The sequence below is a fragment of the Saccostrea cucullata genome, unplaced genomic scaffold (genome assembly GCF_032062105.1).
Source record: "Saccostrea cucullata isolate Sc308-1 unplaced genomic scaffold, CSIRO_AGI_Scuc_v1 ctg6600, whole genome shotgun sequence".
Classification (NCBI taxonomy): domain Eukaryota; kingdom Metazoa; phylum Mollusca; class Bivalvia; order Ostreida; family Ostreidae; genus Saccostrea; species Saccostrea cuccullata.
In genome coordinates this window covers 1-25,449 of record NW_026937228.1, presented here as the reverse complement: position 1 = coordinate 25,449, position 25,449 = coordinate 1, and the positions used below count along the sequence as shown (strand labels likewise).

The following is a 25,449-nucleotide window of genomic DNA, read 5'->3' as shown; positions in this document are numbered from 1 at the left end:
TGACATCGAACTTTCAAGAGTCACCATATTTTGAAATAGTCTTAAATATGATAAAATGTATCTCATATCTTTTCTTATGTGTTATGCAAATAAGTAAAATATATATAAATTAATGAAATACAATTATTTAGTTGTAAATAGCTTTAAAATTGATGAAAAACCATCATTCTTTTCGTTTTTTGTCTATAAACATATGTCCCCCCCCCCCCCCCGTGAAACACAAAAAGCTTTGAAATAAATTTGTAAAATGACAGTCCATATTACCTGTAAAAAGGAATTTTTGTTTCACGGGGGGAAAGATATTTTAAAAATATTTTCCGTTTTCCATTGATTTCTATAGTGAAAAACAAAAGTTTTACCAAAATTATAGAGTGATCTCTCTTTGATATCCCAAATAAGTAACGTTTTATGAAAACTTATATAAATATCAATAAACATTTTGAAAATCATTTGAGTATGTTAATTTTTGAGAATTGACTTAGAGGTAGGCGGGAGAACAATACTATCGTTTGTAGTTCTTTTGAAACATAAAAATTAATCAAAAACATTTTGACCCAGATTCGCAAAATAAAATCGACGTGAAAATTTCCAGATTTACGGTATGACGTCATACTTGATCTATCAGCAAAAAGTTAGTCTAAAGTCATTTACTAGATCTTGACCTTCAAATGTAAAGATTTTGGTTAAAAGGAGTGTTTTTCAATTGTCCTTTATAAAGGCAGACGTACCGTTGTTCGGCAACAAACAAGTAAAAGTCACCACTTTCCATATCTGCCGATTTATAAAAAGTCCAAGATTTTGTTAACTAGATCATTTACATTACGATGAACTTAAAAAAATAAGTAAATCCCCAACATCTTTTCCATGGAAACAGAAGGTTAAGTATTGGTTTTGTATATAACAATCGGGATCTCTGCAGTTTAAAGTAAACATTGATACAATTTTGATAAAGTGTACTTGTCAAACTAAACTTAATATAAAATTGTTTTTCGGCAGAAATGATTGACCAAAACTATTCTACTTCATACACAGTTTATGGAAAGATGAAAGATTCTAATCTGTTCGCTTGTTTGTTCAGCATCCCTTTGATAATTTTTGCACTCATATTGAATTGCCACCACTTGCCAGTGGAAGGCTGCAACTTTAGACCTGGTTTCAACACTAATGACTTATGAGGATTTCGGCTTATACAGTCTCACTCGACTGGTCTCCAATCCCTGCCGTGGGATTCGATCCTGCAAGGTTCAACTTCTTTACCTACTTTGGTATTAAAGAGTAAGTGCTTTAACAACAGTGTCACAAGCATTAGGTCATCTTTGACCAGTCCCAGATTCTGGATAAATGCAGCTGAATGTAAGCAGACATTAACACTGGATTTCAAGTCAAAAGTTCATATTTTTCATGAATTTACAAGGCAATTACTACAAAGAAATTGCAAAATTCTGCACATTTATCACACTGTCATAAATATTGGGACACGAACAGGAAAAAAAAATAACAATGCTATATATTAAACAAATGTATACTCTTTTCATTATTTTTAGATATTTTGGTACAACAATTAAGAAGAAATTTTACACTTTCTTTTTGAACGCTACATAGAAACTTGTTAAGTATTCTTACGCCACCTTCAATTATTAACCCTGATGCATATTTATTTTACTGAATACAAGTTCAAAGATGGACAAGCAATGTACTGTAATCGGACTCCTATTTTTTTCTAAACAGCTGATAGATATATTGTAATTATGGAGTGATTTTTTCCATGGATAAAATTTATTGTTAATTTTTATAATTATATTTTTGTATTTCCATTACTTAATGACCTAACTCATTACGGACATAAACAGTGATGAATATATTAATAGATCAGGGTATTTGTGCGACTAATTTTCAGAATAAGTTGTTATTCCAGGTAAGCAAAAATCTATTCTTTTTTAACAATCTATTGCTTTCTTTAATGCTTCAGGCAATGTATGTCCACCATCTTTATGAAACAGAACAGAAAAAAGAAGGTGTAGACTTAAATCATTTTTATCAGTGTAATCAAATACTTCAATCTTGAATGCAATATTAATTAAAACATATGAATGTTAATAGTTCTAAAAAGTTAAACCATACAAAGTGAATTTCTATATGCTGCACATGGATTTTCTTGACTCTATCACTTTCTGTTAAGTTTACTTATACATGTATACACTAGCTGTATATCTTTCAGCATCGATTAATTAAGGTCTTCCGTTTCCAACGGATGACTTTCTGCTGATTCTGTTGGAAAGATTATTCTTTTTTTTCTTCTTCTTCCTAGACGCCAATTTTGAAGCCTCGTATCTCACTCATTTCTAAAGGAATTTCGCTAAAGTTTATAGACGTTACTAAACTCTATCAGAATGTTGTCTAACATTTCAAAAATTCACTTCCGCTTTTGAGTTATTTTTCATTAAAAGAAGATTTATAGGCTTTTATTTCCAGACAAAGGCTCGGAGACGACAAAAGCTGGGGCAGAAATTCTACTGGTTTTAGAAAAAAGAAGGATTGAAGTTGTGTACATCGTTTATTTTTCGATTTCTCTATTCAAAATGGCGTAATAAAGGGGTCAAAAATTAGAATCCCTAAAAGAGCAAAAATTTACACATATTTTGCTTTTTATTTTCTAAACTAAAAATAATTTGTTAAGATATATAGAACAAAATTTTTGCAGAATTACAAGATCTTTAAAATGATATCTCAGAAAAAGGGCTTCCCCTTAATTCCGGGATCTACAGGGGCCGATTTTTTTTCTCCCAAATATCTCAAAAAGTATTGAAAATTTGTTATACATCAAATAATCAAAGTTGTTCAAATCTCTTGTAGAATCTATTGAGATCATCAAAATACGTCCTGAAATGTCACTTCCGGCCAAACCGGAAGAAGTCAGAAATGCATATATTTGCCATCTTTACACGTTTTTGGGAAATATTTCCGTCCGTCAAGTCACTTCCGGTCGAACAGGAGGTAGCAAATATGGTTTACTTTTGCAATTTTCAACAGAGATTTGAAGGAACTATATCATTAGAGACGTCAATTCACTCTTTTTTAAAATAAAAGTTACTTGCGGTCAAACAGTACGGAAAACCTACTCGTTGCTTGGCAACGAGCTTTGCTCTAATTAGTTTTACTGATTTCTACGCAGCACTGTTAAGGCCTACTATGAGAAATCAACGTAAAATAGACGTGCAAAAAAGGGGTGTTTTTTTAAAATTAATTTATTTTAATTATGCTGTTCATTATCACAGAACTTAAATACTTATGGAAATAGCATAGTATAACCCACTCTATACTGTATGAAGTTTGGCCCATCGATGGACAGTCACGAGACGAATGCTTAGTTCGTGTACTGAATGTATGTCATGAACAAATTTCAATATCGCAAGGGCATACCCTAGTGGAAATTAAAAATTCAAGCTATTGATTGTTTCTACATACTTTGTAGTTTCTGAAAAATGCTGCTACTTTAAATAGAATTCGCGTTTTAGAAGTTAAAATTTCAGGGAAATAAGCCAATGTCGAAATATGTTTGACTTTTACCAAATATTTTGTGTATTTATAAAATCACGCCCTCGATTTAAAGAAAGCAGCAGCACTTTTCAAGTTAAGGAAAATATCCTCTATCTATATTCAAAAAATGGTTAAGATCTGTTAAGTGTTTGCCCTTGCGAAAGTACGATTTTATGAGGCATATCATTGTAAAGCGTACGTAACCTGTACATAAAAACACGATATAATTAATAAAATACATTCTTTCGATAGTGTATGAATAATCGCACTAAACAAAGAATATACATTGATATTAATCGACTATTTAAAACCTGTAAATTATATTCCGTTTTATAATAAAACGCATTTTTCATTGTTAAAATATTCCTCAATCTGCTCTCACAGCACATGAAATACGTCATTTTTACCAAGATGACGTCATGATTGACAAGTTCATCGATATCAGTGCTTTGTTTATAACCAGCTATATGGGATTTAACTTGCAAGTTTTTTAATGCATTGATAAGTTTTATAATAGTTTATTATGCTAATATAGTTAAAGGTTGCAAATTATTTCATAATCAGGTATTCTGAGAAATACATAAAAGTCATATTTTTATGTGACGTCACAGTAAATTTTCCCCGTAAAAATTAGACCCCCCCCCCTTTTCAAGCCTTAACAATGCTGCGTGAGCGTAGTTGATTGCCCTTCTCTGACAGAGGTAAATTTTGGTTCTCTCAAATTAGAAACATGTTTAGTTTGTACATGTAAGTTTTAGTGTTACTGTAAAATCACATATTTTCAAGGTGTCAAATCTTCGTGGTTTGAAGAAAGTATTTTGGGTGAAGGAGATTTGATTTCGTGATTGAAGAATTAATCATTAGTTATATGTGTGTAAAACTGCATTTCGTGGTGGACATTAATTCGAAGGATTTTACAGGATCTATTTCCATTATTCATTACAGTGTATGAATTATTTTTTTTAATTTTGAAGTAACCTTTAATGGGGGATAAAGACAACCATCACTAGTAAAAATGAAGACCTAATCAACACAGGTGAGCTTTTCTAACAGTTATATATTTATTTTTTAATCACCAAATGAAATGATATATTAGAAAAATGTGGATAGATTTAAATTAGATTGACTGGTTTTAATGAGGGCCTGGGAATATTTTCTGTGAATGAAGTGGTCTTATTTTTATCTAATGTAATAAAGAGAGATTCAGATTATGAATAAATATATAAATGAATAATCTTAAGGTGTGCTTTTTCATCAATCAAGTATATATAAATGCATTATCAAATTTAATCCATAGTAATTTATATTTTTATTTCTATAATTGAACCGTTATTAGTATTAAAGTGATTATTTTTGAAATTCATTAATTTCTTCTGTTTTTTTTTCAATCTTTTAATTATAAGTAAAACGAACAGACAATATTATTTCAGATTATGGATCATTAACTGGAATAGAATCAGAAAATGTTCTGTCTTAGAAGATCTTTGTCATCTGTCATAGTGAAGTCCATTCCATTCCAGCTCATGAACGTTCAACAAAGTTGAATAGATCAACCAATAAAATTAAATTTGGATCGATCAAAATGGAACCTGATACATATATGTCTATACCAATGGCGCAGGGTAACGAGGAGACTTGATGTCCACGCAGGGGTGATAAGAAAGCATACAGAATATTCTACCTAGTCTAAGTCAGTGAAACATTATGACATCATAGAAGGCGAGATGACGTCAATTTTAGAACACATGTTTTCGTTATATTGTTATTTAGAGATGTAATTTAACTCTAGGAAATAAATTGAAACTCAAAGATTAACAAAAATAAGATGTTTTTATTTTGTTATGCTGTATCTGTCAATTTGATTAAAATCTAACAGCGATGACGTCAAACGTGTACATGAGGTAACTTCGGAATTGATCAAGTCATGTAAAGAGATTTTGGATGACGGCATGTACAAAGATACATAAAATGGAGTTTAAAAGCAAATATCGGGAATATTATGTGAAATGCATATGGAGTTCAGTTAAATAAACAGGTATGATAATTCTCTTTCGAAGACAGTCAGTTATATCCATATTCCATTCGGCCTTTCCCCGATCACTCGTGACAAAAATAATGCCAAACAACAATAAGATGTATATTTCGAAACATAAGATTTATACAGATGGAAAGTTCGCCTTCTAAAATACTTTGAAAGTGCTGCTAGAATCCTGAGTTAAGCATTATTACGAAAATTCTTGGTTCATATGAGATGTGTAAAATACAAAACGTAGGGTAAGGGTTCGTATGAATGTGTGTTATCATCATTTTACTTACAGGACAGTGTGATTCTAGCAGCACTTTTAAGGCAAATAGATGTTTTTGGACTATATTATTTACTCAAAGAAGTTATTAAACTCTGGGGGAATGTTGTTCTGTTAGCTTTTTTTATTAAGGAACATTTTTCTTTTAATAGAAGTCACCTGATGACGTGGAAGTGGCTTACGTCATTGCGTCAGACGCTCTGTTATCTTTAAGCAATAGTTGATAAAAGTTTACGTTTATCCGATCCGTGGTTTTGGTAAATTATCAAAATTAAACTTTAAAAAGTCTAAAGAACTTTATTCGGTAATAACCAATATTTGCCCCCCAAATCAAAATTTGATGGAGATATATCTAATTAAGTTCTTAAACAGGGGAGTATATGCTGACTTCAAAGCACTGAATATTTTCATAAGTAATGACGCCATATGTACGTTATGACGTCACAAACATGACGTAAATTCCAGTTTTTTATGAATTTTACAGAAAAATGTAGATATTTCGTCGATATTTTGAGTAAAAGTCACCGAGCGCATGTGTTGTCAGGATCAATATTTTGATATAATGTGTAGAATGATAATATCAATGAAATATGTCAATATTGTTCCTGAACAAACTTGCGCTCTATAAATTTTAAAGCTAAAATTGTTGAAATTTTGTCCATTTTGTCCTCTTTCTGAAAAAGGATATAAAATCGGACTAGTTTGTGACGTCATAAAAACAAAAATTGCGAATACACTGCTTTGACACTATAATATTTTCTGTTAATTTATATTTCTCATACAATTTATTGAATTCGGCACATTTCAGGAAGTTTTCAAAATTTGACTTTTGTGGTGGCAAATATATGCAATATACCGCATATAGTTCTTTCCCGAGAAATGATTTACATGCTTCCTTAGCATACTCGCGCTATAAATGTTGTCTATGAAAACAATGATTCCAGAACAACATTATATCTACCAGCAAATTTAAGAAATCAATTTCAAGAGTGGCTTCTGTTTACAAAAGATTCCGTTAATTTAAAGTACATGTATGTGTTATTGACACATAAATTGGTCATAGGAATATCAATTTGTGGGAAAGGCCAACCAACGAAATCCAATACTTTGCTTTAAAACGAACAATAATGATTCAAGAGCATTTGGTTTCTAGACTCATTATTAGAAAGACTCAACTTATCAAACCGCAAATACTATGACTGTTTATTTTAATATTTGTCAAAAGTATCAAATATTTGTCTCTCAAGTTTTGATTGATTCAAGAAAGAAATAGTAGACGGATTTTCTCTGTTGATACTTTCTTATATAGCTTCATTTTAAATGCACTATATGATTATACGCAATTTTAAAATGGCGGTCTATTATTGATTTTTTTCACCAGTTTAAATCTCTGCCTGGCATTAGGCTGCAAATTTTATATTATATATATCACTGATTATCTATTCAAACTATTAAAATACTTACAGATTCTAGAAGTATGATTCACGTGAAAAACATCCCGTACATGGTCACAAAGATATAGTAGGTTTTGTCCACATTTTTTATCAATGTAACAGAAAATACTGATTCAGACGTCTATCAATTATCTTTGGACTGTAACGACGATATTTTTATTCATGAGAAAAAAAACGGCGTAGTGCGCATTTAAAATCCCCACTGAACGGTTGTGTCTAAATATCACGAGCCTGAGGTATACATGAATATTTATGAGGTGAATCTAAAGAAAAAAAGGAATCCGATCTATCATTTTATTCCCGGAATTTTTTCATTCATATACACACATATTATTACAAAGCTAATTGTAGTCCTTGACCTAGGAAAATTTTGATCACAAAAAGGGAAAAGTAATTTGCACAATGTATTCTTTTGTATTGTTTTCATTTCAGTAAATACAGCGCGATCACGGGCGCCTGTGAGCTCGATCATGAGCTCATATCCTATTGAAAAAAAATGTACGGGTCATTGTATTCAAGAAGATTTATTACTTAAATTAAACTATATTCGTTGATATTTTGATTATTATTTGTGTAACAATAACAACACGATTTAAATTAAATAATCCGACTAGTTCTTGTCCGAATTATTTTGAATGATTTCCTAATGTAAACAATCCCATGCCATCATGCCGCACATTGCTACATTTGATGAGTACCAAGAGTTAGAATCGTTTATTGAAAATTTAGAGCGGGACACAACATCGCGGTTCATCACACAGAGGATAAGTAACAAAAGACACTTCAGTTTGCAACCCGGAGGTAAGATTTACTTGCTGTGAATATTACTTAAATGGAGGCTACATGACATACACCTACAAAGAAAATAAACTCTTGGGTCCAAAAAAAACTAATTACATTCATTGAAACTTAAAGCATCTATAGATCTTAATAGTAAAGTTATAAATTTACATGTATTCAGTATAATTACTAAAAAACAAATCTTAATTCATACTGCATTTAAAGTTCACACAGTTCTGTCACTTAAACGATACTTACAAAACAGGTAAGAGATCAGTACCCTAGGCTATTGATACGGTCTACCGAGTACTACATTACATGTAACTTGTAAGAGATCAGTACCCTAGGCTAGGCTATTGATACAGTCTCCCGAATACTACAAGACAGGTAAGAGTCCAATACCCTAGCTAGGCTATTGATACGGTCTACTGAGTACTACAGGACAGGTAAGAGATCAGTACCCTATGCTATTAATACTGAGTACTACAAGACAGGTAAGGGACTAGTACCCTAGGCTATTGATACGGTCTACCGAGTACTACAGGACAGGTAAGTGACCAGAACCCTAGGCTATTGATATGGTCTACTGAGTACTACAGGACAGGTAAGAGACAGAACCCTAGGCTATTGATACGGTCTACTGAGTACTACATTACAGGTAAGAGATCAGTACCCTAGGCTATTGACATGGTCTACCGAGTACTACAGGACAGGTAAGAGTCCAGTACCCTAGGCTATTGATACGGTCTACAGAGTAGTACAGGACAGGTAAGAGACTAGTACCATAGGCTATTGATATGGTCTACAGAGTACTACAGGACATGTAAGTGACCAGAACCCTAGGCTATTGATACAGTCTACTGAGTACTACAGGACAGGTAAGAGATCAGTACCCTAGGCTATTGATACGGTCTACCGAGTACTACAGGACAGGTAAGTGACCGAACCCTAGGCTATTGATACGGTCTACCGAGTACTACAGGACAGGTAAGAGTCCAGTACCCTAGACTATTGATACGGTCTACTGAGTACTACAAGACAGGCAAGTATCCAATACCCTAGGCTATTGATACGGTCTACCGAGTACTACAGGACAGGTAAGTGACCGAACCCTAGGCTATTGATATGGTCTACCGAGTACTAGAGGACAGGTAAGTGACCAGAACCCTAGGCTATCGATACGGTAGACCGAGTACTACAGGACAGGTAAGAGTCCAAAACCCTAGGCTATTGATACGGTCTACTGAGTACTACAAGACAGGTAAGTGACCAGAACCCTAGGCTATTGATACGGTCTACCGAGTACTACAGGACCGGAAAGTGACCAGAACCCTAGGCTATTGATATGGTCTACTGAGTACTACAAGACAGGTAAGAGTCCAATACCCTAGGCTATTGATACGGTCTACCGAATACTACAGGACAGGTAAGTGACTGAACCCTAGGCTATTGATATAGTCTACTGAGTACTACAGGACAGGTAAGAGATCAGTACCCTAGGCTATTGATACGGTCTACTGAGTACTACAAGACAGGTAAGAGTCCAGTACCCTAGGCTATTGATACGATCTACCGAGTACTACAGGACAGGTAAGAGACCAGTACCTTAGGCTATTGATATGGTCTACCGAGTACTACAGGACAGGTAAAAGTCCAGTACCCTAGGCTATTGATACGGTCTACCGAGTACTACAGGACAGGTAAGAGACCGAACCCTAGGCTATTGATATGGTCTACCGAGTACTACAGGACAGGTAAGTGTCAAGTACCCTAGGCTATTGATACGGTCTACCGAGTACTACAGGACAGGTAAGAGTCCAATACATTAGGCTATTGATACGGTCTACTGAGTACTACAAGACAGGCAAGTATCCAATACCCTAGGCTATTAATACGGTCTACCGAGTACTACAGGACAGGTAAGTGACTGAACCCTAGGCTATTGATTTAGTCTACCGAGTACTACAGGACAGGTAAGAGATCAGTACCCTAGGCTATTGATACGGTCTACTGAGTACTACAAGACAGGTAAGAGTCCAGTACCATAGGCTATTGATACGGTCTACCGAGTACTACAGGACAGGTAAGTGACCTAACCCTAGGCTATTGATACGGTCTACCGAGTACTAGAGGACAGGTAAGAGACCAGTACCCTAGGCTATTGATACGGTCTACCAAGTACTACAGGACAAGTAAGAGACCGAACCCTAGGCTATTGATACAGTCTACTGAGTACTACAAGACAGGCAGGAATCCAATACCCTAGGTTACTGATATAGTCCACCGAGTACTACATTACAGGTAAGTGACTGAACCCTAGGCTATTGATACGGTCTACCGAGTACTACAGGACAGGTAAGAGTCCGGTACCCTAGGCTATTGATAGAGTCTACCGAGTACTACAGGACAGGTAAGTAACCGAACCCTAGGCTATTGATACGATCTACTGAGTACTACAAGACAGGTAAAAGTCCAGTACCCTAGGCTATTGATACGGTCTACCGAGTACTACAGGACAGGTAAGAGACCGAACCCTAGGCTATTGATATGGTCTACCGAGTACTACAGGACAGGTAAGTGTCAAGTACCCTAGGCTATTGATACGGTCTACCGAGTACTACAGGACAGGTAAGAGTCCAGTACCCTAGGCTGTTGATACGGTCTACCGAGTACTACAGGACAGGTAAGAGTCCAGTACCCTAGGCTATTGATACGGTCTGCCGAGTGCTACAGGACAGGTAAGAGTCCAGTACCCTAGGCTATTGATACGGTCTACCGAGTGCTACAGGACAGGTAAGGGTCTAGTGCCCTAGGCTATTGATACGGTCTACCGAGTACTACAGGACAGGTAAGAGTCCAGTACCCTAGGCTATTGATACGGTCTACCTAGTGCTACAGGACAGGTAAGAGTCCAGTACCCTAGGCTATTGATATGGTCTACCGAGTGCTACAGGACAGGTAAGGGTCTAGTGCCCTAGACTATTGATACGGTCTACCGAGTACTACAGGACAGGTAAGAGACCGAACCCTAGGCTATTGATACGGTCTACTGAGTACTACAAGACAGGCAAGAATCCAATACCCTAGGCTACTGATATGGTCTACCGAGTACTACATTACAGGTAAGTGACTGAATCCTAGGCTATTGATACGGTCTACCGAGTACTACAGGACAGGTAAGAGTCCAGTACCCTAGGGTATTGATACAGTCTACCAAGTACTACAGGACAGGTAAGTAACCGAACCCTAGGCTATTGATACGATCTACTGAGTACTACAAGACAGGTAAAAGTCCAGTACCCTAGGCTATTGATACGGTCTACCGAGTACTACAGGACAGGTAAGAGTCCAGTACCCTAGGCTATTGATATAGTCTACTGAGTACTACAGGACAGGTAAGAGTCCAGTACCCTAGGCTATTGATATGGTCTACCGAGTACTATATTACAGGTAAGTGACCAGAACCCTAGGCTATTGATATGGTCTGCCGAGTGCTACAGGACAGGTAAGGGTCTAGTGCCCTAGGCTATTGATACGGTCTTCCGAGTACTACATTACAGGTAAGTAACCGAACCCTAGGCTATTGATACGATCTACTGAGTACTAGAAGACAGGTAAGAGTCCAGTACCCTAGGCTATTGATACGGTTTACCGAGTACTACAGGACAGGTAAGAGACCGAACCCTAGGCTATTGATACGGTCTACCGAGTACTACAGGACAGGTAGGAGATCAGTACCCTAGGCTATTGATATGGTCTACCGAGTACTACAGGACAGGTAAGAGTCCAGTACCCTAGGCTATTGATACGGTCTTCTGAGTACTACATTACAGGTAAGTAACCGAACCCTAGGCTATTGATACGATCTACTGAGTACTACAAGACAGGTAAGAGTCCAGTACCCTAGGCTATTGATACGGTCTACAGAGTAGTACAGGACAGGTAAGAGACCAAACCCTAGGCTATTGATACGGTCTTCCGAGTACTACAGGACAGGTAGGAGATCAGTACCCTAGGCTATTGATACGGTCTATTGAGTACTACAGGACAGGTAAGAGTCCAGTACCCTAGGCTATTGATATAGTCTACTGAGTACTACAAGATAGGTGAGTGACCAGAACCCTAGGCTATTGATATGGTCTACCGAGTACTACATTACAGGTAAGTGACCAGAACTCTAGGCTATTGATACGGTCTACTGAGTACTACAAGATAGGTGAGTGACCAGAACCCTAGGCTATTGATAAGGTCTACCGAGTACTACAGGACTGGTAAGTGACCAGAACCCTTTCAAACGTTTAGATTAAAAAGTTTGTGTTTTACAATTGCATTTGCATTTTTTATATTGAAAATTATGTCACACTTTTTAAATGTTACATTTTAGATGTTTCATCTTTAAATGGTCACAAAATTCTTTGGCAAGATTGTCAAGAAACAGTTAGTCCTTCTGTTGAATTTGATGGCACTCCTTACATCAACATAGGATGGATGGTAAAAGAATGTCATCATGGACCAGATAGACAGAGGAGAGCAAAGGAGAAAAAAAAACAAAGACGTGTAAGTTGTCTTGCTTTTGAAGTACTAACAGATTTTGTTTTTTGTAAAATCAGATTGAAATATATTTTGATGAAGTGAAATGTTTGTGGCAGGAGAAAAAATAATTTATTTAAAGGGAATTTCATTTCTTGGAGGATTGCAGAGAAATAAACCATTTAAAATTTTCATAAAAAGTAATAATTTGTATGCATTATTTAATTACTGTAAACCAACTTTTATTTGCGTTCGAGAAATTTTTGCGAAGTTCGCGAGAGCCTCGTCATCGCCAATATTTCTCGCAACGAACAGGTTCTTAAAGTCTATGTGTCTATTAACAAGAGAACCTAAAAAGGCCAGGTCGCGAAAAATAAGTCGCCAACTAGTTTACCCCTGGTAAATCGCGAAATAATGTCGTCCCGAATAAGAGTTGGTTTACAGTAAATGATAAATGACAATATTTTTTTAATCAACAAACCTTGAAGAGAACTGTAGAAATATAACTGAAATATATGTACCCGGTATTGTAAATATAGAATGATAACTTGTGATTGAGAGATCTTTAATAGTTACTGTATGCAGGGAAATTTTCATCCTGTTTTATTTTTGCCCGTTTTGCCTTACCCTTATTTGGGCAAATTTAAAAAGGGGTGAATTCAAGGAATTACATAATGATTGCTATAAAAACTATGACAGGGCGAATTTTAAATGGAGCAAAATTGTTCACAAATGTAAAAGGGCAAAAAATACATGGGGCAAAATAACCTTGTAATTACAGTATGTATGTCTGATACATGTAATTGTTGTATGTAATCTTTCATAAAAAAAAATTACTTGAAAAATAAAAATTAGCATATAGACAAGTGGCTTAATTATGAAAAAAAAATTAAGTGTTTGGATGTTTAAAAGAAATTTATGGACAGTATTTTTATTAAGTACTAATCTTGCACAGTTATAAGGTAAGTTAATAAATAATTTAAAAAAGAAGATATACAATATTTCCACCAAATATTTGGTACTGCTCAATATTAAAACTAGATTAGAAACTTATTGTAAGTGATTTATTGTCATTGATAGAAACCTGGAGACCATGATTACTCTAATAAAGGAAAAGCACGCAAGTAAATCCAAATGTCGAAAAAGCAAGCTTGTCCAGCAACAATAAGAATAAGAGCCATCATGAAATTCCCTGATTTCAAGGTAAATTTTTCATTTTTCCATATATACATAATTTGGATAGTACTGCTTGGGGTCTTTAAATACATATCATATTTATTTGTCTTTTTTAGGTAGATTCATATAACAACAAATTGATGAAAAGGAAGATATCTAGAAATCTCAAACAAGCTTTTGCAAACAGAGACACAATTCAAAAATCCCTTGTTTATTTGGTGTCATATCCAAGTGTCAAAGACCACAAGAACCACCTTACTGGAGAGGTAAGTGTTAATCATCAGTAACCAGAATTCTAGATACTTTGTATACTATATTACAATATTTCATTTTCAGAATAAATTTTCTTTTTGAATTATTAAAAATAGTACAAAATTTTTCCCTTGTAGTTTGCAGGATTTATTCAGTGCATTGATCCGAGATTAGTTACACGCATAAAAGAACTTGTAGCTGATGGGGTGAGAAATGTTTCTGAAATGAAGAGACACCTACTAATCTCTGTGAAAAATGACTTATGTCCAGATGAGGATATTCCCAGAACAAACAGAAGATTTTTTCCATTGGACAAGGACATTAAAAACCACATGGATATTGCCATTAACAGCTTGAGGTATTGAATTATAAATGTTCCTAATTTGTATTTCGTATGTAAACTTAAGATAAGAGTAAGTAGGATTATTTACCTTTCATCAAAGGTCGACTTAAGAAGAATATATATTTCTTTAATTATGAGGTTTTATTCATTAAAAATTTCCATTAGTATATAAGCAACTGAATCCCAGATTCTGAAGTGCAATAATGAATGATTACTTCTAGATTTTCCAAAGATGACCAGCTGAACCTCGAGTCTCTGGTGGAGACCTGGCAAGAGAGTAATCCAGAGGACAACATCTTCCTTAGGACATCGTAAGTTTATCAAAAGTTTCAAACCTAATTGCTTCTGATAAAATGATCTAGAAGTTTCCTTTGTATGTATTACCGATATATTTTTCAAACAGATATGATACCACTACCCATGGAGACATTCCATCAGAGGACTTTCTGTTTGTTCACCAGACCACCTGGCAGAAACGTCTCTTAAACTTGTATGGGAGAGACATTTGCATCATGGATGCCACATATAAGACCTCAAAGTATGCCCTTCCTCTTTTTTTCATTTGTATGCAAACTAATGTTGGGCATTCCATTTGTGGTTCTTTTGTTGTTGCGACCGAAACAAAAAAGTCTATTCAGGAGGGCTTAAAAAAAATTAAGGAATGGAATCCGGGATGGAATCCTAGCTATTTCATGACTGACTATGATGAAAGGGAAATCCAAGCAGTTGAGGAAGTATTTGAAGGTAAAAAAAAAAAATATGTACCCCAGTATATTATGGTGATATTCTACAAGTGTATTTTATCACATTGTAAACCAAATATTTTAATCACTGAAATCCTCTGATATTATGTTTAATTAATGAATTGCTTTTTTAACAGACTGTACTGTATATCTGTGTTCTTTTCATCGTGAACAATCATGGACACGGTGGTTGAAACAGATAAAGCATGGTGTTGGTTCAAATCAGGATGAGGTTATTGAACTGTAAGTGTACACATGTGATTATTGTACCCAGTAATTTGTGTCATATTGAATTGTGTGTGTATTTTCTCTTTTGCATATATTTTTTTTAAATATTGTAATGCAAAATTCTAAAGAGAATGATTCATGGTAAAATTAATTGGAAAATGTGCATTGTTTAAATATAATTAATTTGTTTTTTGCTAATACTTTTTACAGAATGAGAGGAATAGCTAATGCCAATTCTGCAACAGAATACAAAGAAGCTGTAGACAGCCTTAAAGAAAGCATTCATTGGCTGAACAATCAACAACTGAGGAAGTGGTTTGACAAACAGTGGCTATCAGTTTCACATGTAAGATTTAATGGAAAATTGTAGTATACAATCTTTTCAAGGTATAATCTCTATAATGAAAATAATCATAATGGATGTTAAAACTTATTAAGAAAATACAGCAAAACTTGTGTAGTACAAATGAGGATGTAGAGCCAATTCACGGATACAGCAAAGTTATTTTTAATTGGATCCCCAGCTTAATAAATTTATCGAATTCCTTATGCGGAAATAACAAATTACAGGTATAGGGAAGTATTTCCTTAAGTGACTTTGTTATAACCCAGATTTACTGTAGCAAGATTTTTTATTCACAAAAAATAATGTTGTCAAATTGGACAATATTTAGTAACCTGGTTACTGTCTTCATCTTCCGATCGAGTACTAATCGAAACAATATGATCCATTACAATGTAATCACTAGATCAACAGTACCTAAAATTAGTGAAATGTTTTACATGTAGCTAGTACTCGCAGTGTTCGACGATTAAAAAGGTACTCATTGACAATATCAAAACATAGGTAATCAGAGATTACAGAGCTCACCTCAACGAATGTTGTCTTTAAATAAGGCAAAGTCACACAATTAACCAACAAAAAATGTACATTCCAAAAATGAAAATATCTAAGCAATTTTGATCTGATACTTTGAAGTAGACCAACATAAAAAATTTAAAGTAGTTCTTCTTCATGAAAATGTAATTCAGCATCTAAAGCAAATTTGAGTTTTCATCTCTTGATGCAACATTTGTGCAAGTTTGGTTTATACAATGTTATAAAAGCCTTAAAGTTTTTTGGTAATAGACCTGCAACCATAACTTTAACCTGGTCTATTATCTGAAAAATATATATATCGAATTCAGCATCCGAAGCAAGTCCATTAGTGTGCATCCTAAGATGTATCGTCCATGCAAGTTTGCACATTATAAGGCTCATAGTTAATTGGAAATGAAACATACATCAAAAACTAACATTTTCACTCATCCACAAAATGTAGGTCAGATTCAGCATCCGAAGCAAGCCTGGTAGTATGCATCCTAAGATGTATCATCCATGCAAGATTGGTCATTAAAGAACTCATAGTTACTTGGAAATGAAACCTGCACCAAAAACTTTTACTTGTTCACTCAACCGGAAAATGTAGGTCAGATTCAGCATCCGAAGCAAGCCCGGTAGTGTGCATCCTTAGATTTATCATCCATGCAAGTTTGGTCAACATAGGGCTTAAAGTTACTTGCAAATGAAACCTGCTCCAAACACTTTAACCTGTTCACTCAACTGGAAAATGTAGGTCAGATTCAGCATCCGAAGCAAGCCCAGTAGTATCCATCCTTAGATGTATCATCCATGCAAGTTTGGTCAACATAGGGCTTATAGTTACTTGGAAATGAAACCTGCACCAAAAACTTTAACCTGTTCACTCAACCGGAAAATGTAGGTCAGATTCAGCATCCGAAGCAAGCCCTGTAGTATGCATCCTTAGATGTATCATCCATGCGCCAAGTTTGGTCAATATAGAGCTTATAAGTACTTGGAAATGAAACCTGCACCAAAAACTTTAACTTGATCATTCAACCACAAAATGTAGGTCAGAATCAGCATCTGAAGCAAGCCCGGTAGTATGCATCCTTAGATGTATCATCCATGCAAGTTTGGTCAACATAGGACTTACAGATAGTTGGAAATGAAACCTGCACCAAAAAACTTTAACCTGTTCACTCAACCGGAAAAAGTAGGTCAGATTCAGCATCCGAAGCAAGCCCGGTAGTATGCATCCTTAGATGTATCATCCATGCAAGTTTGGTTAACATAGGGCTTATAGTTACTTGGAAATGAAACCTACACCAAAAACTGCACCAAAAATGTTAACCTGCTCCAAAAACATTAACCTGGTCATTCCTTTGCTAAAATTGCAGCATCTGAAACTTTGACTGGTACAATGAAACACACTAGAACCATCTTCCATGCATGTCTAATCAATATAGGACATAGAAGTACTTAAAAAGAAAACTGCTCCAAAAAACTTAACCTTAACCCGGGACGCCGACGCCGACGCCGACACCGACACCGACGCCGACACCGACGCCGACGCCGAGGGTATTACATAAGCTCCCCCAACTTCGTTGAGGTGAGCTAAAAATGCAATGATTCTCTAGTTTTCATTATTTTTTCTTAACATAAATTTTTTTTTATTTAACACTGATTTTTTTTCTTTTCAGAGATGGGTTAAAACCTTCAGGGAAAAGACTTACAACATAAGAATGTCAACAACAAATGGCTTAGAGAGAAAACATCAGGAGTTCAAAAGAGGCTACCTGTCTCACTACAGTGAAGGTAGTCTTTGTACCATGATTGCGACATTGGTCTCCAATTTCTTACCAGACAGTTATAGGAGGTATTTAATTCTTATATTTCTCTTTTTCATTCCGACATTCACAGACAAACGCACCAATAAAATTCAATAAAACAAACACACAAAAAAGAAACAAAAAGCATTAAAACAACACAAAAAAGAAACATTTTGAATGGGGATTTAATGTGACATACAATGTAGTTGCAAAATTTGAAAGATTATATGGGTTTGAACTATAGTACATGCATGCAGTACATGCAAGGTGAATTTAATATACCAGGTACATACCGTACAGTGATTTTTCTTGGCGGGTGTAAAATTTGGTGTTTTATACTTGCTCAAAGGTATGCTATTAATTTTGGCATAATTTATTTTAGTGGACACAGAGTTTCAGCTCTTTGCAGATGAACACTTAGAAGATAACTTACTATTCTAGCAATTAAAATTTTAGCAGGCTACCCTCAAAATGCCAAAATAAGTCAAAATTAGCATCCCGCTAAAATAACCGGCTATACCGTACTTCTCTGGTTAGATGAAATGTTGAAAAGAGTATACATTGTACATGTATTTTAAATAAGGTATGGCAATGATACAGTTTTATTTTATTTTGCAGTTATCTCAATTACAATATCCAGAGTTTTGAGTTTTGCAAGAAGTACTCATCAAGTGTTCCAAAATTTTTACACAACAAACCAAGGATGCTTGTTGAACACTGCATCAAAAGAATTCCTCCTGAAATTCAAAACATACCCATAGAAAATATACAGGAGGTTGAAGACAGGGCTTATGCTGTGCATAGTGTTGACTCCAACAACATATATCGGGTGATGTTTTCAGACACTGAACCTACATGTACCTGTCTTGACTACTCAAGACATCATTTGCCATGTAAGCACATGCTTGCAGTGATGATGTCATTACCAGAATGCAGCTGGGATAACCTTCCTGATGGATACAAGACCTGTCCACATTTTACTTTGGACCAAAGCATCATGCAGCAGTGCATAGATAGCATTCCTGACAGTCCAAATACATCTCTGCAAGATGATATACCAGCTCTGCAAGATGATATACCAGCTCTGCAAGATCATATACCAGCTCTGCAAGACGATATACCAGCTCTGCAACATGATATAACCAACACAAATAGTCCACTAAATCAAGACACATCACAGGAAAAAAGTCCGGAAAAGACATGCCCAAAACAGCCAGATATACCCAAAACACCACTTCGTGTTCTTCTACAGACTGCCTTAGGTGGACTGAAAGATATACAGTCTGACTTGTACTTGATAAATGATCGTCTAGACCTCCAGGAAATATCTACCAAAATAAGAGAACTAAAATTACTTAAAGCATCAAAAATTAAAAAGGACTCAGGCTTACCACTCAACGCTACAGACAAACGTATAAGACCATCCTTAAAAAGAAAATCAGGGAATCTACCAGTAAGAAAGAAATACAGGAAATTAAATAAAAAACATTGTGTCCAGTTTGCAGAAGAGGATGATGTCATAATTGTTGATGGGACATATGACATGCACAGCAATCAACATAGGAACCATGAGAACCACACCGTTGTTACCAAACAAAGCATGGCCTATCAAAACACAGAATGTCCAGTCATTGATGTAGACACACTGTGGAGGATCAAACCGTCAGATTGTTTAGTTGCAAGAATTGGTAGTTTTAAAGTCACAGACACCTCCATTGGGTATTTAAAGACTTCTCTATCTGATGAGGTATATTTTTTTTTATATTTGAGTTTACTGTCTTTTTCTGATTAGATAAAATTTTACTAAAACAATTGTATAATGCACAAAATGTATTTAAGAAATAAGGTATCATTTTTTGAGTTTTATTGAGATGTAAAACGGGTTGGTCACGTGATCAAATCCCATAAAGCCCGAAGGGCTTTATGGAAGATTTGATCATGTGCCAACCCGTTTTACATCTCAATAAAACTCAAAAAATGATACCTTATTACTTATATTTACATTTGTGACTTATTCATACTTTATATTTGCCTGATTGTTACTTTTAACGTGTGAAATGCCTTAATTTTTCAAACCCAACGGCATGTATGTAATCCACTAAACGCGCGTCGACCCTTTATGACGTCACAGAGAAATTACGTCGAACGTTTATCCAAACGCACATCTATGACCTCTTGACCCCATACCTGTATTTACACAGTTATAAAAACACTTGCCTTCAGTAGTGTTATATAAAGGAAAACATTTGCAAATGTAAATATTTTTAGGTAATAGATGCATACTTGTATCTTCTAACACAGACAAAGAAGGTAAATCGTTAGAATTTATAGCTATGATTTATGTTAATATATTTTATAGTTTATAAATCCCTTTTTTATATAGTAGTATCTAGAATTTGTTTGATATACACTGTATTAATTATTTATTGTTTTCATATTTTAAATTTTGCCTACTTGGAATAATATCACAGAATAAGAAGCTTCTGGCCATTGATTCATCAGTTGCAACACACATATTTCAAGGAATATCAGAAAATTTTCATGGGTTCATGACACAGGTAACTTTCACACTCTCTCTCTCTCTATCTCTATCTCTCTCTCTCACTCTCTCTCTATCTCTCTCTTAATGAAAACATTGAGTATTATTAAGAAACTTTATAGGTAATTGACCTTAATATTTAAGCTTTTACTTTGAAATGATAATCAATTAATATTTTTCATTTTGGACTTGCAGACAAAATTCTCCAGTTACGATATGATTCTTGCTGCTGTCAATGAAAACAACAGTCACTGGACACTTATAGTTTGTATACTAGTTTTTTAAAACTATTAAATCTCAATTTAAACTTGATCTATGAGTAACTCTATTAAAATTGGACATTTAGTTCTTGTATATTTCATATACATGTGTAAGGTAAAGGATTTGATTTTAAATTACTTTCAAGATATGCTGTGCTTTTGCAAGATCATTCATATTGATGCTATGTCTGAGGACAGTGACCAAACCTCCCCACCTACAATTTAAATTAGAAATTCTCATAAAATCCTAATCTAATACAGTTAAATACCTCTGCATTTATTTGTCTTTCCACATTCAGGTGGTGTACCCAAGTACAAAGAAACTGGTTTACATTAATCCACTTGGTGAATTAAAGAGAACTATGAAAGATATTGGAGATAAATGGAGGTAAATATAATTTTAAGATTGCAACACTGTTATTTTTTTTTATTGAGAGCTCATTGTCTAGCATAACTAGACAATGTGCTCAATATTGAAAATGTCATTCTTGCATATGTATTAGTAATTGTAGAGATTATATAAATCAGAACTGAAATTTGTGAAAATTTTGCCTCCTAAGAAAAGTAAATGAAATTTCAGAGGATGGCTGGAAAGTGGAAACAACAAAACATACAAAGCAGTATGATTCTAATTCCTGTGGAGTGTATGTTGTAAAGGTGAGAAATATTGACTAGATCTAAACTCTCAATGCCTATCTTAATCTGCATGGTGAAGTATTTATTGAATGAAAAAAACCCTGATATGTTTTACTCCCTGCAATCAATATTTGATTTTTTGGAAATTACTTAATTATTACCCTATTATAATATATTTGCTGTTAAATTTTGCATTTTAGTTTGCCGAGCTAGTCATATCTGATTTGCCTCTAACATTTAGTTGTCGACCAGATAATCTGTATCAAATTAGACAAGGAATTGGGAACCAGCTTTTGCAAGCCACAGGTAACTGTATGATAGAACCTCCTATGTAAATCCAGAAATATTTTATAACCTGAAGGGGAGGGAGGTTCACAGCCTTTAAAGAAAATAAAAATTGAGCTCCAATTTTATGCAAAGCGCAAAAAAATTTACAAAACAAAATGATTAAGGAAATAGTGAAAACAACAACAAAGACAAAAACAATGAATATTTTGAAAAAAAAAAATTTTATGTCCTCGGATCAAAAGATTCCGAAAGTATATTGTTTTGTCCAGTTTGTATGTTTGTCTCTCTGTCTGTCTGTTGTCAACTTGAACTTGGTGTTAGACCTACTTTTACCAAAAATACCACACTGTAACCTTGGCCAAAAGTTTTAATAGCCACGCATGGTCACCGATTTTGATGAAACTTCACCAATGCTTAGTACTTGACACCAGAAACAAATATCAAACAAAATTTCGTTGCTATGTGTCTCGGTTGCTATGGCAACAGCCGGAAAAGTTTGAAAAATGGAGATTTTCAGCCACTTTAAATCTTGACTGTGGCTTAATAAAAACTAGAAAAAGCAAACAAACCATTCTCACAACAACATGACACTTTGATATTACTTATACTGTAAAGAAACTGTTTAGAATATATCTCTAAGTAAGTGGTAACCAAGGGTACATTTGGAATACATTTAAAAGGCTGAAATATGCTGAAAAACAATCCGTATTTAACTAATGGTAGGTGTTACATGCTCAAACTCAATCAACGACTTAAGAAAAACAATGAAAATGTTTGACCTTAAGTATATAAGTATAAGCAATATTATTCTATAAATAACTTTTATGGTTGCCATGGTAACACAGTGTAACCATGCAAAACCACTAACTAAGTTTGGGTTAATGCTACTGTCTTGAGGAAAAACATGAAAATTCAAGGCTGGCAAATATGCATCCTTAGGACCTTGCAACACCAACACCGTAAGAAAAATTGGGTATAATTGCTACTTTGCAGTGTTACCATGGAAACAAAGTACCATTGTTTAAAAGTGAATTATTTTTCGCTGCATTAAGAATTAAATTGCCATTTAATCAAGAAACAAATTAAAGGACTCAGCTTGAATAGTATTTATCTGTTAGAAATGAAGTTGAATATCATATATTGATAAAATTTGATGAATAAAACAACACTGTTGCTATGGTTACCAAGAAGGGAAAATGTTCGATTTTGTGAACTTTATATCAATATTAAACCCTGTGTGCCAACTTCTTGCATCCACTTAGAGATTGGATGATAGTCAAAATTAAAATTCAAGTTAGCTGTTAATAAATATCAATCATAAAAGTTTTGGGAATCTACATTTAAGGGTACGTATCCAAGGAAAGAAAATATTTTTCGGGTTTTTAAGCATATTTTTTCTGCTTATTTCCACAGCAACGCTCTATTTAAAGAATCTAATCTGAATTTTTTCAAATGGGAAAACTTGGAGCACACCAACATCTTATAAAATTGATCATTAGTTATGAGGAAATGTGCTTTTTTTAAAAGATAGGATCAGATTTAAACATACAGAGTGCTATTTTGAAGGCTCTCTGTGGTATAAAAACCTTGGCAACCATTGCCAACCAAAATGAAATATCATATTTTGTTCTTGATATATGTATCAAGGCTCTTTTTTTCTATCATTTGGTTACATTTCATCCTATAATTGCTTTTTATTTTTACGTGTATGACTTTATAAAATTCAATGAATATTATTTTTACTTTTGAATAAATTGTTACCATAGTAACGTATGTAATAGTTGATTTACCAAACAGGTTTATTATGCATTTGAGACATCTGACCTTCAACTTTTGGAAAGAGTCATTGCCAATTGTTTGCTTTGCCGCAAATGTTAACTATGGGGCTCCAAACATGTTAAAAAATGCCATTTTTCGACCTTTAAGACATGTTGCCATGGTAACTATAAAGCATAGCAACCAATTTTTGCCTGATTTCAGTTTAGGGTATCAATGACTTTTATCATAGAGAGTTTGGAGAAATTCTGAGACTATGCGTGCCACAGATCCTATATAAAATGTCAAATCATTACAGAGAATGGCTCTTAACAAGTTGAAGCTATAGGCCTTTCATCCTTCACATTGATATTCATTGTGATAAGACCTTTCAACTAGTAGAAATATTTTTGACCTTGACCTAAGAGTTTGACCAAGTAGTAAAAAAAAATCTTCAAGGAGTATTCCTTGTAACAAGACAACCTTTTGAGTGCAAATACTTTTGACCTCGACATTTGTAGTTTGACATGCATTTGAGAGAATTCAACCCTTGCCATATGCTGCCATGGGGGCCATCAGCGTTTCACAAATACATCTTGTTTTTCATAAGAGGTTTGCTTCCTTGTTCATGCATGTACTTAAGAAATAAAATATTTTTAGAGTGTCATTGGGATATGACATGAAGTCGGTCACGTGATCACATACCGACTTCATGTCATATCTCGATGACACTCTAAAATATGATACCGGATATTTTATTTCTTATATTTATATTTTTATTTCTATCCACATTACAAAGAAAAATGCACTATTTAGACTTTGTTATTGAAATTCAACATAACGACGTCATATGACGTCACAATCTAGATTTTCCAAATGTCATTGAAAATTAAATGTCAATTTAATTTGTATTGTCATATAAGGAAAGACATCAGCAAATGTAAATATATGTGTATAGCTATACTTACCAGGATCCATTTTTCTAATAAAAATGGGGAAGCTACTGTAGCAGCAAAGTCATTTTTGTATTAAATCTTTAAATCTGTTATAGATCTTTTATGAATAATTTTTTTGCCCCCCCCCCTCCTATAGGCATGGATTGGACCCCATTGTCATCCCTTATGGGTTCACACACTAAAATATCTAAAGAAGGGTTCTGAAAAATATTTGAAGAAGGTTTAAAGACAATAATTTGATTTGCAGAGCCCTTGTTTGAGCACTGCCGAGCTTGCAGTCTTCATAGAGAAGCAAGACAAGATGAGGATTGGGTATGATTTTTGTTCTGAAATGTAATTCCTTTATATACACATAAATGTTTCACTTGGTAATGTTAATCTAGACTTATTTTAAATTCTTTAATGATCAAAAAATCTCTTGCAGATAGGATGTGAGAAATGTGACAAGTTCTTTCACTATGGGTGTATAGGAGTGTCTAGTTTTATTTGTGGAATGTGTTCCTCGCTTGATCAACGTTCTGTGAATCTGGAGCCTAATCTGAGAAAAGATCCTCCGAAGGTAAATTACTTTGCCCAGTGCATAATATAGCTTGAAGTGTTGAGGTAAATGTTTGTGTCTGTGTAAAAGTTATGATTTTGCATATTTTGCATCATTCACCATCTGATAAATTTTATTTCAGAAAAAGAAAAGAAGTTCTTTTTTATATAGTGATTTAAGGGGAAGGTAGCCAAATTAAGCTACATTTTGCATGGCATTTAATTCAGTTTTGAAAATTTAGAATTAGTTGTTCAGAATGTATTTTCCAATGATTTTGCATGGTATTACTTTTGACCATGCACTCCCGTGACCTCCCTTATTGTTTTAATTTGTATTTGCTTACTTTTAAAGAAACCATTTAAGATATTTTTATTTAAGCATGCACTTACTGTAAACCAACTATTATTTGCGTGTGAGAAATATTTGTGTGTTCCATGAACTACTTTTATTTGCGAATA

At 34.4% G+C, this 25,449-nt stretch overlaps 2 protein-coding genes across 2 annotated transcripts; both read left to right on the top strand.

Annotated features, from left to right (window-relative positions):
* The first annotated feature begins 7,508 nt into the window (after nt 1–7,508).
* Nucleotides 7,509–14,056, top strand: LOC134247562 (uncharacterized). Its single transcript, XM_062729902.1, has 4 exons — nt 7,509–8,095; nt 12,459–12,631; nt 13,685–13,807; nt 13,897–14,056. Exons 1-3 carry the CDS (start codon nt 7,963–7,965, stop codon nt 13,730–13,732), a joined length of 354 nt encoding a protein of 117 aa, XP_062585886.1. The 5' UTR covers nt 7,509–7,962; the 3' UTR covers nt 13,733–13,807; nt 13,897–14,056.
* On the top strand, nt 13,739–25,012 carry LOC134247563 (uncharacterized; the record flags this gene model as incomplete). The annotated part of the gene is made up of 17 exons (XM_062729903.1): nt 13,739–13,807; nt 13,897–14,046; nt 14,170–14,390; nt 14,597–14,686; nt 14,779–15,119; nt 15,256–15,361; nt 15,557–15,692; nt 17,891–18,066; nt 18,638–19,766; nt 20,288–20,329; nt 20,491–20,577; nt 20,754–20,822; nt 21,118–21,206; nt 21,379–21,475; nt 21,655–21,760; nt 24,701–24,765; nt 24,878–25,012. Coding segments are annotated over exons 1-17 (3,108 nt in total), but the record flags the coding sequence as incomplete, so codon positions are not given.
* Between the last annotated feature and the right edge of the window lie 437 nt (nt 25,013–25,449).